Source organism: Crocodylus porosus, unplaced genomic scaffold (assembly GCF_001723895.1).
Source record: "Crocodylus porosus isolate Cpor-Errol unplaced genomic scaffold, CroPor_comp1, whole genome shotgun sequence".
NCBI classification, from domain to species: domain Eukaryota; kingdom Metazoa; phylum Chordata; order Crocodylia; family Crocodylidae; genus Crocodylus; species Crocodylus porosus.
Window position 1 is genome coordinate 7,604,539 of NW_017728915.1, and position 14,632 is coordinate 7,619,170.

Consider the following 14,632-nt stretch of genomic DNA (forward strand, 5'->3'; position numbering starts at 1 on the left):
CTTTGTTTAAAAAAAAAAAAAAAAAAAAAAAGGTTGAGGTGGTGTCATCGCAGAGTTTATGATTCCTTCTGCTCACTCATTTGTCCATCCATCTGTAAGTACTGCAAGATGCTGCTTTGGGGTTTTTTTGTTGTTTTTTTTTGTTTTTTCCTTGCACAGATTGCATTACACGTTCATATTCTGACTCTAAAAAGAGGCTTGCTCAAAGAATGCCTTGCTGCAGGACCAGGGCCAAAGGGGAAAGATGTGCATGAAGAGTTGTTTCTTAAGGACACAAACCTTGAATCACAAAGAAAGTCCATTCCTATGCAGAGAAAAGATAACTGGCTGGGAAGCCCTCTTGGCTAAACAGGGATATCACGGTCCTTTTAAGAAAGAGGCTTATAAACAATGGAAGCTTGGAGTGGGCCCCAAGGAGGACTGTTCCACAATGGCCTGCATTTACAGGGAACAGATAGGACAGGCTAAAGCAGCAGCCAAACTTAAATTAGCAAAGGGAATCAAGGACAAGAAGAAATCCTTTTTAGGTACATAGGGAACAGGAGGACAACAAATGAGAGTGTGGGACCATTACTCAGCAACTCAAGAGAGCTGGTTACTGGTACCCAGGAGAAAGCTGAACTCCTGAATGATTACTTTGCCTCCTGTCTTTCACCAAACCAAGGGGAAAACCACGCCAGGTAGAGTAGAGGATGAGCATGGTAGGAATAGGCCTTCCTACTATTGCCATAGAATCGGTTTAGGACCAGTTAAAAAAAAAAATAGACATATACAAGTCAGCGGGTCTGGATGATCTTCATCCAAGAGTGATGAAGGAGCTGGCTGAAGTCATTGTGGGACCCCTGGAAAAACTCTTCCATAACTTGTGGCACTCTGGAGAATTCCCTAAGGACTGGAAGAGGGCCAATGCTGTACCCATCCACAAGAAGGGCAGGAGGGAGGACCCAGGTAACTATAAGCCAGTTCACCTAACTTTCATCATAGGGAAAATCCTAGAAAGTTCATCAAAGAATCTATCTGTGATAAGCTTGCAGAAGGTAAGATTCTGAATGACAGCTAGCATCGTGGGCAGGTCTTGCCTTACCAAACTCATCTCTTTCTATGACCAGGTAGCTTGCCACTTGGACATGAGAGAGCAGGTTGACATTGTATACCTGGACTTCCAAAAGGGCTTTGCTCTAGTATCCCACAACAGCTTTGTGAGAAAATTGGAGGATTGTGGGCTTAACTGAGACAGTCAGGTGCCTGAGAGACTGGCTGCAGGATAGGACCCAGAGAGTCGTTAGTGAATAGATCTGTGTCATCTGGGCTAGAAGTGGGCAGCAGTGTCCTGCAGGGGTTGGTGCTTGGTCCAGTACTTTTCAACATTTTTAACAATTTGGATGTGGGGGTGAAGAGCTCACTGGCCAAGTTTGCAGATGACATTAAGTTATGGAGGAGCGTGGTCACACTTGAAGATAGGCTACAGAGGCAGGCTAGCAAGTTGGGCGGGTCGGAATCTGATGATGTTCAACACTGAAAAATGTAAAGTGCTCCACGTAGGGATGAGCAACCCCCAACACGCCTGTAGGCTTGGCGGCACCGAACTGACTGGCACCGCAAATGAAAGGGACCTGGGGGTAATAATAGACCACAGTATGAATATGAGCTGGCAGTGTGATGCTGTAGCCAGTAGGGCAAATAATACTCTGGTATGCCTCTCCAGCAAAACCAAGGAGGTGATTCTTCTGCACTACTCAGCACTGGTGAGACTGCAGCTAGAGTACTGCATCCAGTTCTGGGCACTACACTTTAACAAGGATGTGGATAAGTTTGAGAGAGTCCAAAGAAGAGCCACCCGTATGATCAGAGTCTTAAAAGGCAAGCCATATGAAGAAAGACTGAGGGATCTGGGACTCTTCAGCCTGAGGAAAAGAAGACTGAGAGGGGACTAGGTAGTAGCTTGCTGCTACACTAGGGGAGTACATCAAGGGCTTGGTGAGCAACTGTTCACCAGGGCACCTGAGGGGAAAACCTGGAGTAATGACTGGAAGATCGATTCAGGTTCAATATTATAGAAAATTTCTTCACAGTTGGGGTGTCCAAACTGTGGAATAAGCTCCTCCTTCCAGAGGTTGTGCAATCACCTACCCTAGAAATCTTAAAGAGGAGACTAGACAGTTGCCTTGTTGGGGTCACCTGACCCCCAGTTATCTTTCCTGCTTGGTGCACTGGACCTGATGATCTTCCAGGGTCCCGTCCAGCCTTGCAATATATGAATGTCTGCTGGGCAAACGGTATTATGGTCTTAGTAATTTAAAAGCTTCCAGTATTCATTTTCAGTTATTGACACTGGCGTCCCAGAAGAATATATTGCCCTTGCAAGAGCTTGGTCAGTTTTTTCCTGATCTTCAGGTGTCATCTTGTCTACAAATTAAGCTATTGAGTCTTTTGTATGTAGCTGGTTGCACTGTTTGCATGGGCTACTGGTGTCTCCTGATCCTGGGGGTCCCCTCGCGGCCGATCACTGACTGGGGCGAGTGCCGGGCTGGGTTTCCTAGTGGCTGATTGCCACCTCCAGTGTAAGTGCCAGTGGCAAACCCAGAAGTGCTGCCAGCGCTTCTCTTGGCACCCCCACATTCTCAGGGGGGCATCAGTGGTTGCCCCCCATGAACTGGCCAGTGAAGGCCAATATCATGGGGTCATATGCCTCCCCTATGCATCACCTATGAATATTTGGTTACTTGAGAAAGTTGATTGGGCAACCCTTTGTGATGCTGGTGTTATAGAAAAAGCAGCAGCAATAGGAGGACTTTTGGATCAAGAATGTTGGAAAGAGCTACCTGCACTTTCATCATGATCTACCTCCTCCTCACTTACATCCATGAAGGATTTTTTTAATGTCTGCTGGACACTTCTTACATACAAGGATGTGTTTGGTTATCCTAATAGCATGTGGAAATGCATGTTTCATTTGCTGGTATTTGCAAATCACATTTTTTCCCCTCAGAATGACTTGCAGTGTGGAAATGCTTCCATATGCCAGAAGTTGATCGCACCATTTTTCTGAGGGAGAAAAAAGAAAAATGTAATTTAGTGTCTAGCTTGCATATATATATATACACTAAGCTACAGCATATACAAATTTAGTAACGGCTAGAGGAGAGGTCTCCTCAGAGTTGACTGTGAGCAACTTCCCTGCCCTGCAGCCTTCAGCTCACTGCTAAGGTTAGGTGATTTGTCACAAAACAGCGGATTATTGGGAATTCAATTATGAATTACATAGGTTATAAAAAATACTAATGCAGATAAAATATAGTTTAATATACTGAATTCAGATAAATTTAAACTCTTACTTTTCAATAAAGAAATATACTTTCTTTCAGCTTGTTTGTGCTGCTTCTGTACTTCTATGGATCTCAAGGTCACAGGGCCAGGAGGAGGCAGGTTCCTTCCAACTCAAATGTTTAGACTTGCTCTGTCTCCTTTCCTGAGGCTTTTGAGTAAGTAGGGCAATAAGCTCCTTGGTTCTAATCTCTACAGGAACGAATAGATGCTGCTGCCAGTGTACACTCCCTGTGCTTTGAGGCCTAGTCAGGACGGGAGCAGATCCACCAAGCTCTAGATCAAAAGTCAACAATAGAGGAAGTCCACAAGCAAAGAAGGAACTGAATCCTTCTTCCTTCTCTTGTGAAAACGGCAGTGCCCCGTTGGGGCAGAAATGCGTCTTTCTCTTGTGTTTGAGAGTTGTGTTGTACTGCTTGTCCTCGGTGTACAGGAATTGTAATGATCTGATATTGTAGATAGTCTTACATAGTTATTAGGAAACATTTTGGGGGAGTGAAGGGTAGAAATATATGAACACCTTATCTTAAACATTTTATTCATCATTCTAAGAGAAAATATTTCATAAGAGGTTTTTTAAAATGTTTTAAATTTTTTCCAAAAAGTTTAAATTTTTCCAAACTTTTTTTTTTGGGGGGGGGGGGGCGGAGGAAGTCCTCAGGAAAAAACCCTGTTTTTCCCCATTTTTTTTTTTTTTCTGGGCCTTCACATCTCTAGTGCTGCACCCTCTTTTAGTAAATCCTGGATCTCTTCATGCTGATGACCAGGTCCATGTTAATTCTTTCATCACGTGGTGATGACCCAGGAAGAATATCTGTGACCAGTGTCTTTAAGTTTTGAGTTTTCCTTGATGGGATCATATATACAACATAGCCAGCTTTTCAGCCAGATGCATTGCCCTGAAACCTGAAATTTTCATCATCTCCAGTTTCATTCAACCTTCCACTCCTCACTAAATTCAAAATTCATGTTCCTCTGCAGCATCCAAAATTGTTAATCTTCCCCCTCTGACTCTCAAGATTTATTTTTTATCTGAAATCAGTGTTGTGAGGGAATTGGCATACTTTAAAGTATCTGACTTTGGTATGCGAGAACCCTCCTCTCTTCTTGTGATTCACTATAATGTATATTTTAAGGAACTTGAACAAGAATTCATGGAAGATTAAAAAAGCTGACTTGTTTTGGGGGGTTTTTGATGCATGCCTTGAAATGCTAAGTGTTTTTTTTTCATGGAGTACTTGTCCTTTCTAAATGAGCTGTGATTAGTGTACATCAAGTTCTGCACCCAAAATCACGGGCCGCTTTCAAAAATCTCGACCATGCTTTCAATCTCTTTGTCAGGTGCAATGTGGAATCTCTTTCTATGGCACCATATCAAATGTCACATAGCATCAGTCAAGGATAGAATGCTCTTCTCCCTCTTTGCTCAACACTTTGTACATTTTCCCTTTTTTTCTGGAACACGTCATTCTAACCAAATTCTCTAAGCTTACACTTTCCTTCACTTTAAAATCAAGCCATGTAATTTAACAAGGTCATTTAAAGGGATCTTTGTTTCTCCAGCGGCAGGTGTCTTTTAGGATTAGTCATGAGTTCTGGGGGTCTAGCTTCTAAGCCCCAAAGGGAAAGTTTTGAAAACCCTTTAAGGGCACAGTTAATCTGTCTTGAGAGTGAAGATTTTGGTAAAACCTTAGGCTGCCTATACATGTGCTTTTTGTCATTCTAATTGGAACATGTTGGAGCAGATTTGATTTAACTGAGACTGTTCAACTTCTTAACTAGAATGCTGTGGTGTTGCCGCAGTGTCGTGTATTAAGCTCCTGTGCGTTTTTTAAATGGCTATGGGGTGCTTTAACTAAACCATGTTGAATGGGGTTTAGATAAAATGTCCTACAGCCATTTTTAAATGTGTGGGGGCTTAATACATGCAACAGTGAATTGTTTTAATTAGAGTAGCTGCCTGGGAATCTCTTTAGTTAACGCCTCCCACACACATACCTCCAAGCATGTATATGGTTAGTCTTGGATAGGTGCTACAGAGAACCCATCAGCCCTTACAGAAACTCTTAGTGTAGTTAATTTCTTGAAGTCTGCAAGAGGAATAGATTCTGAATTGTGGAAGTGGCTACACTTGAGAATCTGGTCTGACTTTAGTCTTGCCATAGTCTATTCTTTTTGATACAATACTAGAATGGTTGAGAAGTTAGTTGTGACACTAGCTTCCTTCAAGAATGGTAGTTCAGCTGTTGCTGAAGGAAGAGTTATCTTGATTCTGATATTCTTGCCTGTCTTCCACCCTTTGGTTTTTGAGTAAAATTAGAGAGAAAATTGTGGTGGGATGATGTTTCTTCTGCCATTTTGTTTTTGCCTGGGACTCTTATAGTCTCTCTCTCTTTTTTTTAATTTAGTCCTCACTGACATGGCCTGTTAAGCTCATTGACTGGTAATTTTTGTAACTGTGGGCAGGAGAATCCCAAACTGATTTTTTTTTTCTATAGCTGCTATCTTCTGATACTGGGATTGTGGAGATTCACCTGCAGAGCTTGGTGGAATAGATACTAGAGAGCTCTTGTTCTATCATCTGGGAGATTCCAGAAAGTTAGGTAGAGCAACTGGTCTCCTGCTCCAAGGCTGTTCCTGTGAGTGTCCTACAGCACTCAGTTATGTCATCCCTCTGCCTCAGTTGGGGTGGGACTCAGTGATATATAATCCCCCTCCATATTGTTACTCATACAAAGTCATGTTTGCATTTCAGAGAGCATTTATTTTATTTGAGTTTATCGTGTTACTGTTATTATAACTTGGCTGCTGACATTTCATGCTTGATTCACTTTCGATGCATTGTCACTTGTTCTCCAAAGATATTCTGTTAGTCATCCGGGTCCACTGATGTGTTCCTTGGTACAGACATAACTTGACTTGTTTTGCGTACCAGCTGTTGAAATCTGTGCCTTGCACACTTTTTAATGTTGATGTTGCTAGTCTCTTGAGGTTTCTGCTGTCAGCACACTGCAATCAGCATGTATCTGGATGATAAAATGGACACAGTGAGTGAATGTGAGTCACAGCAGCTAGGCTGTAGAAACGGATGTGGACCATGTGTTGCCTCTTTAATGCATTACAGTTGTTAGGGCAGTCTGCTGGAATGGCAAATGATAGCTAAGCTTCTTACTCAGGCCTTTGGCTTAGGTAATGTACTTCTTGAAGTTGCCATGTTTAGCTCTGACCAGCAGCATCTTTATTTAGAGGGGACCTGATAATATATGACAGAGCATGGTGGGAGAACACTGTTGACTTGCCTTACAGTGGTTTAGTAATGTCATGGTTCATCAGCTCAGTTCTCACATGAGCCCTGTAGGTCAGCTGTCATGTGTAGTGAGATACTTCAGGAGACGCCAGTAGTGGCAGTTGAGGTAGCTTCCTTTATTGATGAGCAGTGTTTGTGCGGCTGTGAACTGGTCCTGCAGCTGGGTGGGAAAGCTGGCAAACTCCTCCAGATTTATGACTGTTCAAATTTCCTCTTCATTGCCATCTTCTGCAAACTATACTTGAGCATACGGTGTTCTTAAAACCCTTTCCTGGCACATTTACTTCCTTAGAAGCAGTCTGAACTTCACTATTACATCAGCATGCAAATGTGCCCCAGAGTAGGGCTCCATAGGAAATCCCACCTTCAGAAAACACTAAATATTGGGGAGTATCTTTTTTAATCATCTCCAAGATCATCATAAAACATGGTATAAATATGTATGCTTTCAGACTGCATAGGTAAGCAGCAGTTCTTGGTTCCATTGCAGTTTTCTTTTTTGTGGGGGGGGAACATGGGGGAGGGGAGGCTACCACTTTAATCACAATAGAGTCCAGTAGCTTCCCACATAAATTAAATTTCTAAGCTCAGACTTGCAGGCCTTATGCAATGTTTTACTCTTTCCTTTTGAGCAGAGAGGCTCTGTTTGGTGAATAAGTGTCATCATGATGGAACTCCATTCTCTGTTCTTTGAAAGAGTGAGTGACTTTTGTTAGTCTGAAGACATGGAGAAGGCAGGGTAGAGTTACATTTAACAGACTAAGATGCATAAGCTTTTGTAAGCAACAGCTTGCTTTGTCAGATACTATGAAAAGACTTTCATGTAAAAAGTCCTTTTGCAGCATCCACCAAAGTAAACTGTTGCTGAAGAAAGTGTATGCATCTCTGAATTAGTCAGTGTATAACGGGGTGGCCTACCTGATGAGGCACAGCCAGATCAGGAAGAGGGCACAGTAGCAGATAGAACAGGAAGCAAAAGGCAGAGCAGCAAATTGCTCAATTTGCTGTTCTGAGTAGGGAGCACAGGGCAGGGAACAGAAAGCAGAGGGAGGGTATGGGACTGATCTGTGGGACATCTGCCAAAAAAATTGGGCCCAACTGCTCTGTAAGAGGTGACTCTACCCTGCCTTCTCTCAAAGACTGGATTTGTACTGTTCCCTAAAAGGGATGGCTTCTAAACACATCTGATTTCCTTATACAGTCTGTCGCCTCCTGCAAGAGATGTGTTTCTCACTTTAATTTCTTTAGTCTTGAAGGGTATCTTGGCAGGCCTCTGGAGAGATGTAGCTACTAATGTTTGATCATCAATAATTACACATTAATGACTTTGAAGGTTGGGTTCATGTCACTAGACATGTCATGCCCAGGGATCCTGGTTTTCTCTGGTAAAAAAAAAAAAAAACAATAAACCCCCCCCAAAAACAACAACCCCCCCAACCAAACAACCCCCAAAATCTGTTATTAAAATTAAAGGTCCCCCTCACACCCCCACCGGCCTTGATGGTACCCCTCACTTCCCCCTCCACAGCCTTCCCAGCCCTGCTGGTGTGTCCCTCTTTCACCTGCTCATGTGTCCCTTGCCCCCCGCCCATGGGCCCTGGCCCCTCAGCCTTGCCGGAGGGGGCCCCCAGCTGCCAGGGCTGTGGGGCCAGGGGCTCAGTTCCTGCCTCCAACAGAAGGCAGCCGCAGCAGAAGGAGCACTAGTTGGCTCCCCCACTGCTGCCTGCTTGCTGCGGGCTTGACGGGGGCAGGGCTGGCTCCCAGTGGCAGCACACACTCCTGGGAGGCAGGGGGGACTTGTGCCCCCCAAATCTGTGGGGGGGGGCAGGGGAAGGCTGGGTACACACTGTGGGCTTTTGCTCCTGGCCCTGCTGCCCTCCCCCAGGGCCTCCACAATGCAGCGTGTATAACTCAGTGTGGCAGGGCATAGTGGGGCTGTGCAGGAAAACTGCTTGCTTGCAGCAGTTCCCCCCCATGCACTAGGATGTGGGTCCAACTGTGGCTGTGCTTCTTCTGCCCCCCAGCCCCTGCTTTGTGGATCTGAGCATTGCTGACCCCTGCTGTTTATTCCCTGCACCTGTTGGCAGCAGTAAGGCCTGGGGGCAAGTTTTAAGCGGTCTCAAATAAGTTTAGCTTTAGCTTAAGCCTCCACCCAGAAACCTGGGACAACTAGATTTAAACTGGATGAACAAACTCCCTTGCAAGCAATGTATCAACAAAAGCCAGGTTTATTGCAGGACAAAGGGGAAAGTTTCTCAGTTACCCTGGGGAGTTAAAATATAGTTGCAGGATTCCAGCCACATTTTCAGCTTTCTGACTTTGAAGCTGAGAAGAACCCCAAGTTTGGTGAAATTTCTTTCCACATCAAATGAATTTATAGTGAGTTGCAGGAGAACCACTGCATATTTTGTGGGTTGGGAATGCAGTCTTCAACAGCTGTCCACAACTGAATAGGATCCTCAATATCTGCAAACCCATCTTTGACCATTCCTAAATGCACTGGCCATTACATGCTACACTCCCTGGGCAGCTTTAATTCTGATTTCATAGTTTTGTAATCTAAACCAATTTGTTTAGGATCCAGTGCTCAAACAGTGCAGAGAAAATCAACTGCTGGCTGTTTACTTTTCATGCTGTTCTGTCTCAGTTTATCAGCAGCACTCTGAGCAGCTGTGGATCCTCTCACATTATCAGTTGCTAAAACAAGATGCTTCAACCACAAAATTAAATCCAAGACAGTGTTGTACACTTTGTGTACTTGGTATTTCTGGAAGTATAAAAAAGTCCGGTGCTGTCACCAGGCTTCCACAGTTCTCTGCAGCGTACTTCACATCATTGTGCAGGTCTGCTACTGCCAACAGGCTGGCCAGTTCCTGCAGAACAGCTGTATTCCCTTGTTCTGTTGGTTCAAGTTTCACGAACCCATGATTAGAGCCAGGAATACTGTGCATGGTACTTGACGCGATTGAACCACGTGTTCCACGTGGTCACAACTGGTTCTGGTGGAAATGCTGGTGAATCAATATTCTGATCCTCCAAGTATCTCAAGAATCATGCATGACAGTCTGGAGCTTTTACTAAAAGTGACTTCATTAAAGCAACAAAGCAATCCACTTGCTTGAAGGTCTCTTGCCAAGTAGTTCCTGCCAAAGCAACTATATGTGTATAGCAATGAATATGTACACAGTTTGACCACAGCCCACAAAGCACATTGTTCCAAGCCTTCACCATGTAGCTTGCATTGTCTGTTACAAATGCCAATATTTGCTCAAGTGGGATGGCAAATTCCATCAGACAAGAAATTGAGCAACTTGGCAATTTCTGGCAAGTGTATTAAGCAACAGTTTGAAACATTGTGGAAGATGGAGCTTGCTTAATTGGATTGTATCTATCTATTCTTCCAAGTTCAGCCTGCTAAGTAGATACAGCTCACAGCAGTAAACAGAACAGAGAAGGCTTTTGATTTATCCGGCATTATAAAGTTGCATAGAGCTTTTCAATAGGCGTTTGTGTCCAGTGCGCTGAGTGCAGAGCTGTGAGTGGAACTCCTGCACCAGTGGTACGAGTGTGATGTGAAGGTCCCATTCCAAAGAGAAGCAGGGCACAGAGATATGTAAAAACAGTGCTGTTGATGGTTGGTTTAAAATCTCTCTGACAACTCACTAGAGTTTATTAGTAACAAAACAGGGCCTCATTCCTCAGCTCTGTCTCAGTGGCAGTTTGCATGCATTTGGTCTGCAGGACTTAAAAAAACAAAAAACAAAGTTAAAGTCATGAGATCCAAACACATGCTGAATGCTAGTATTTACAGTGTATCAGGATGGAGTGGCCACTGGGGCTATTACTCAATTTATTAAGTAATCTACTGTGCCTTTTCCCTGGGGTTTTCTGTTTAGCTATTTTCTCTGGCTACCATATTGCAGAGAGAGGGAGAGTCCTCTTATTATAGCAATATTTTTGCCTTGGCTTTTTAGTTGTATCTAAAAATTTAATTATTTATAGAAACGCACAGTTCATTTTTAAATGGGGTTTAAATGAGAGGTTTGCATCTTTGTATTTGGAAATTGTCAGTCTCATGATTAGTGGTGTTATCTACAAGAAGTAGCATGACCTGACATTGTAGATAAGATAAAGCTTCATGGAAGTCTGTCTTCAACATATTTTGACTTGTCTTTGCATATTTTGGCTGAAACTTTGAAGAGCACAAAGAAATGTGATATCTAAGCAAGGAGTCTAATATCCCTACATTTATTTTATAAGATAAAACTTTTCAGTAAGTGTAAATATTAGGCTGTAGCTTGTTCTGACACAAGCCCCTGTTAGCAGTTTCTCTTTTGCTTTCCTTTCTTTATCTTAGACTGAGAGAGTGCCTCTTGAACTTAATCCAAGGCTGGAAGAAATGGTGGAGTTCAGTGAAATGGAATTAGAGCCCAGTGAGACAGAAGACTTTGAGGCAAGAGGAAGTCGCTTCTCCAAGTCGGCTGATGAAAGACAGCGGATGTTAGTTCAGCGAAAGGAAGACCTGTTACAGCAGGCTCGAAAGTATGCTTCATCCCTGACAGTTCATATTGACTGATTAATTAGAATAACTTGTAGGGTGCTTGTTGTACAGAAAAACAGAGCCTTGAAAATAATCCTCATAGTGTCTGACAAAGTAGGTTGTTGCCTATAAAAACTCATGCCTCTCTGAACCAGTTAGTCTCAATGGTGTCACTCTGCTTTTTGCCTGATTTCAAACTAAAACAGCTAACCACCTTTGTACGATTATAGTCACTGAGAAGTTAGGGTTTTCCAGCTTCATGTTTAAGTGCCAAGGACAGTGAAAGCAGCAGATGTCTGTGCTCCAATAGTTACAGGACAGTTTGATCATAGTAGCGTTATTTTTTTTAAAAAAACTTAGGAAGGAACAACCTAAACCCTGATGCATCATAGCCAGTGCGTTGCCAGGGCTGCCAACCCAAGACTTTTAGTGATAATCTGCAAACTCTACTGACAACTAATTATTTTTTACTGACATTTATTTCTACTGATGTGTTTTACATGATGTAAACATAGCCCTTCTAGGGTTTGGAAGAGGGGCGGTTCACTTTTTAGGGTTTAAGAACCACAGTAGTAAAAAAAAAAATTAAAAAAAAAAAATCCCTAGGTTGGCAATCCTTTTTCACTGGATTCCTAGTAGAGGTGCACCAATACACTGGTCAGACATCAGATCAGCACTGATTATGAAGAAAATTGACTGTATTGGAAATCAGCTTTTTTTGCCTGATGTGGCCAATAATTTGGCCAATAAATGCCCTGTGCATGCGTGCAGCTGCAGTACAGCATGTAGGTGGTGAGGAGCACAGCCTGGCAGCTTGGAGAGCTGTGTCCAGCTGGTAAGTCTGTTGTGGAGGTGGGGGCAGATTGAGCCCCTATGGTGAGGTGGGGAGTGGGGCTGGGGCAGGCTCTGCTCAACCAGGGCAGGGTGCAGGATAGAGCCATAGTTTGTTGGAGAGTGGCAGCTCCTGCTGCTGCGCACATCCCAGGAAGGTATGGGGGTCATGTGCCCCCTAGATCTGTGCAGGGGTGGGCAGGCTGCTGCTGCGGGCTGGGGCCAGGGTTTCACTGAGCTCTTCCCAGCGGAGGCTGGGGCAGGCCACCCTGCACAGATCCAGGGACACGTGGGCCGCCCCCCGAGTCTTGCAGGGTGGGAGCTGCCCTCCTCCCAGTGGACACCAGAACAAGCCACAGCTCCATCCTGCACCCTGCCCTGCCCCAGCTGAGCAGTGTCTGCCCCAGGCACAGCCCCACTCCCTCACCGCAGGGGCCTCAATCTGCACCCTCCCACCACGACACCTTCCCTCCTTCCTCCCTTTCCACCACAACAGACTTATCAGCTGGACTGTGTATTGGAAATCAGATTGGTATCGGCCAATACACTTCCTTAAAAATCAGGTATTGGTATTGGCCACAAAAAATCTCTGTCGCTGCACCCCTGATTCCATGCTGTCCTACCCTAGGGATCCCCTGTATACTCCGATTCCCCTGACTGCATGCCACACTGTGCCGTCTTCCTAATCCCCCCCCTCGCTTTACTCCTCCTGGCCTTGCTCTCCCACCCCCCCACCTCCTTGTCATGGTAGGGACCCTCAGAGCAAGACTTATGTCTGCCTACCTGCAGCAGGGTTACAGGCAGGGACGCAAGCAGAAGTACAAGCAGTACATGGCTGATAGGGAAGGGATTATGGGCTACAAAGCCCTGCGAGAAAGCTTCCTATAGGGTGCTGCACTCCTGCTGAGACACCAGGTGCCACTACTGTGCCCTGTCTCTCCTTCAAGGCTTTCCTCTGACAAGGAGTCTTCATTGTTTTTCTTTCTCTCTTTCACAGACTTTGCAGACAGGCATTTTTAGTTTTACTTTTTATGATCTGTCTGTAAATTTAATGAAAGTTGGCACCCCTGGTATATACCCTCCTAACCGAGGGCTTTTTCCAAGGTCTGCTATAATCATAGAAAGACTCCTGCCCACTTCAGTAGCTTTTGGATCATGTCCTTAATAAATGAGTGAACCACAGCATCTCCTGAATCTGCTCCCAGTAAACCTTTATCTTCCTTCCTGGCAGACTTCAGCTTTGCCTGCAATACACATACTAATAGGTATAAAATTGTTAGACACAGCTGCTTTGCAAGGGTTGAGCAAGGTTTTATGGCTACTTAGGGATTGAGTGGCTTAGATCAGTTAAAACTTTTTACAAAAACACAAAAGGGCTACATTGTTAACTCAACATTTTACACCCCTGTGGACACAGTGACTAGTTTACATGGAATCTTTTGGCCCAGCTGTTTTTTATATATATGTTTATTGGACTGAATTTTTTTTTCTTTTACTAATTCTATATGTGGTTATGAACTTTGTGATACCCTGAGCACCAGTTTGTGGATGAACACAAATACCCAGTGAGAGCGGGAAAGAGCACAGCACAATACAAGAAACTCACTAAACTGGCTCACTTTTACTGAAAAAATGTTTCTTTCCCTCTACCTCACTTGTAAAAAGATCCTGCAAAAAGCCTATTGTCATTATTTGCAATTGTAGCTTTGTGTCACCACATAGTTTAACATTATTAAATTTATCTTTTTTATGCCTACAAATGCTTCTGTGCACATACTTGAATAGTCATGGATGTATCTTTTTAATGGTCTCTTGGAAAATTTGGTCTCAAATATACCCCTCCCTAGATGCATTTTCCTTGAAGTTTTAAACTTCATACAGGGCACATCTACACAAGATGCTTTGTTGCCGTAGCAATTAACTTTGTCACCATAGCTCATTGCTACGGTGACATAGCATTGGCGGGCATGAGCTGTGATGCTGTTGGTACTGCGCAATGAGCTGTGCAGTAGCTCATTCCTACTGTGCAGTAGGGTTGGACATCTACCTGTGCGGTGTTGGGACTGTGCAGTAATGGCAGTTATTGCATGTAGTCATTCAGTACTTGCTAAAGCTGGAACTGACTGCACAGTAAGAACTGTGCAGTTGGATGCTTGTGTAGATGTGCCACAGAGAGGCAAATGATATTTCATTCTTTAGATTTATGTCAAAATTACTGGTCCCATCCTGTACTTTCAGTTTAAGGGGTTCACAATTGTTGCATTTAATACTAAATTTTAAACACATTAGGATGTCCTGTCTGGAATTTGCTTCCACGTGAGTGTGTGTGTCTTCGTGTGTGTATTTATATATATATTTTTCTCTCTTAACATTACTAGCCCTTTGCCTCTTGAGAGCAGCTTCTGTCAAAGCTTCCTCGAAAACATTAGTGAGAGAAATTTTCCCTCATTCTCCATGTGGGAAAATAGAGGTTAAGCAACTTGGCAGAGTTGCACAGTTAGTTATTATAGATATAAGAATAGAACTGAAATTTTTGAGCTCTTGCTTCTGTGCTTTAACCACGAGAGACATCATAAAGCTTATTATGATATGCCGCTTAGCTATCTCAAAGTTATGATGGATAACATAGG

At 43.7% G+C, this 14,632-nt stretch overlaps 1 protein-coding gene across 2 annotated transcripts in view; it reads left to right on the plus strand.

Moving 5' to 3' along the window:
- The window catches only part of AMFR (autocrine motility factor receptor), a 47,395-nt gene that overhangs the window by 30,928 nt on the left and 1,835 nt on the right, over positions 1-14,632 (plus strand). The window contains exon 13 of one of the 2 annotated variants that reach the window (XM_019535636.1): positions 10,989-11,173. The exons of the other annotated variant lie outside the window; for it this stretch is intronic. Within the exon in view, the coding sequence (XP_019391181.1) occupies positions 10,989-11,173 (185 nt within the window). The remainder of the gene's footprint in view (positions 1-10,988; positions 11,174-14,632) is intronic. 2 annotated transcript variants of the gene reach the window in all.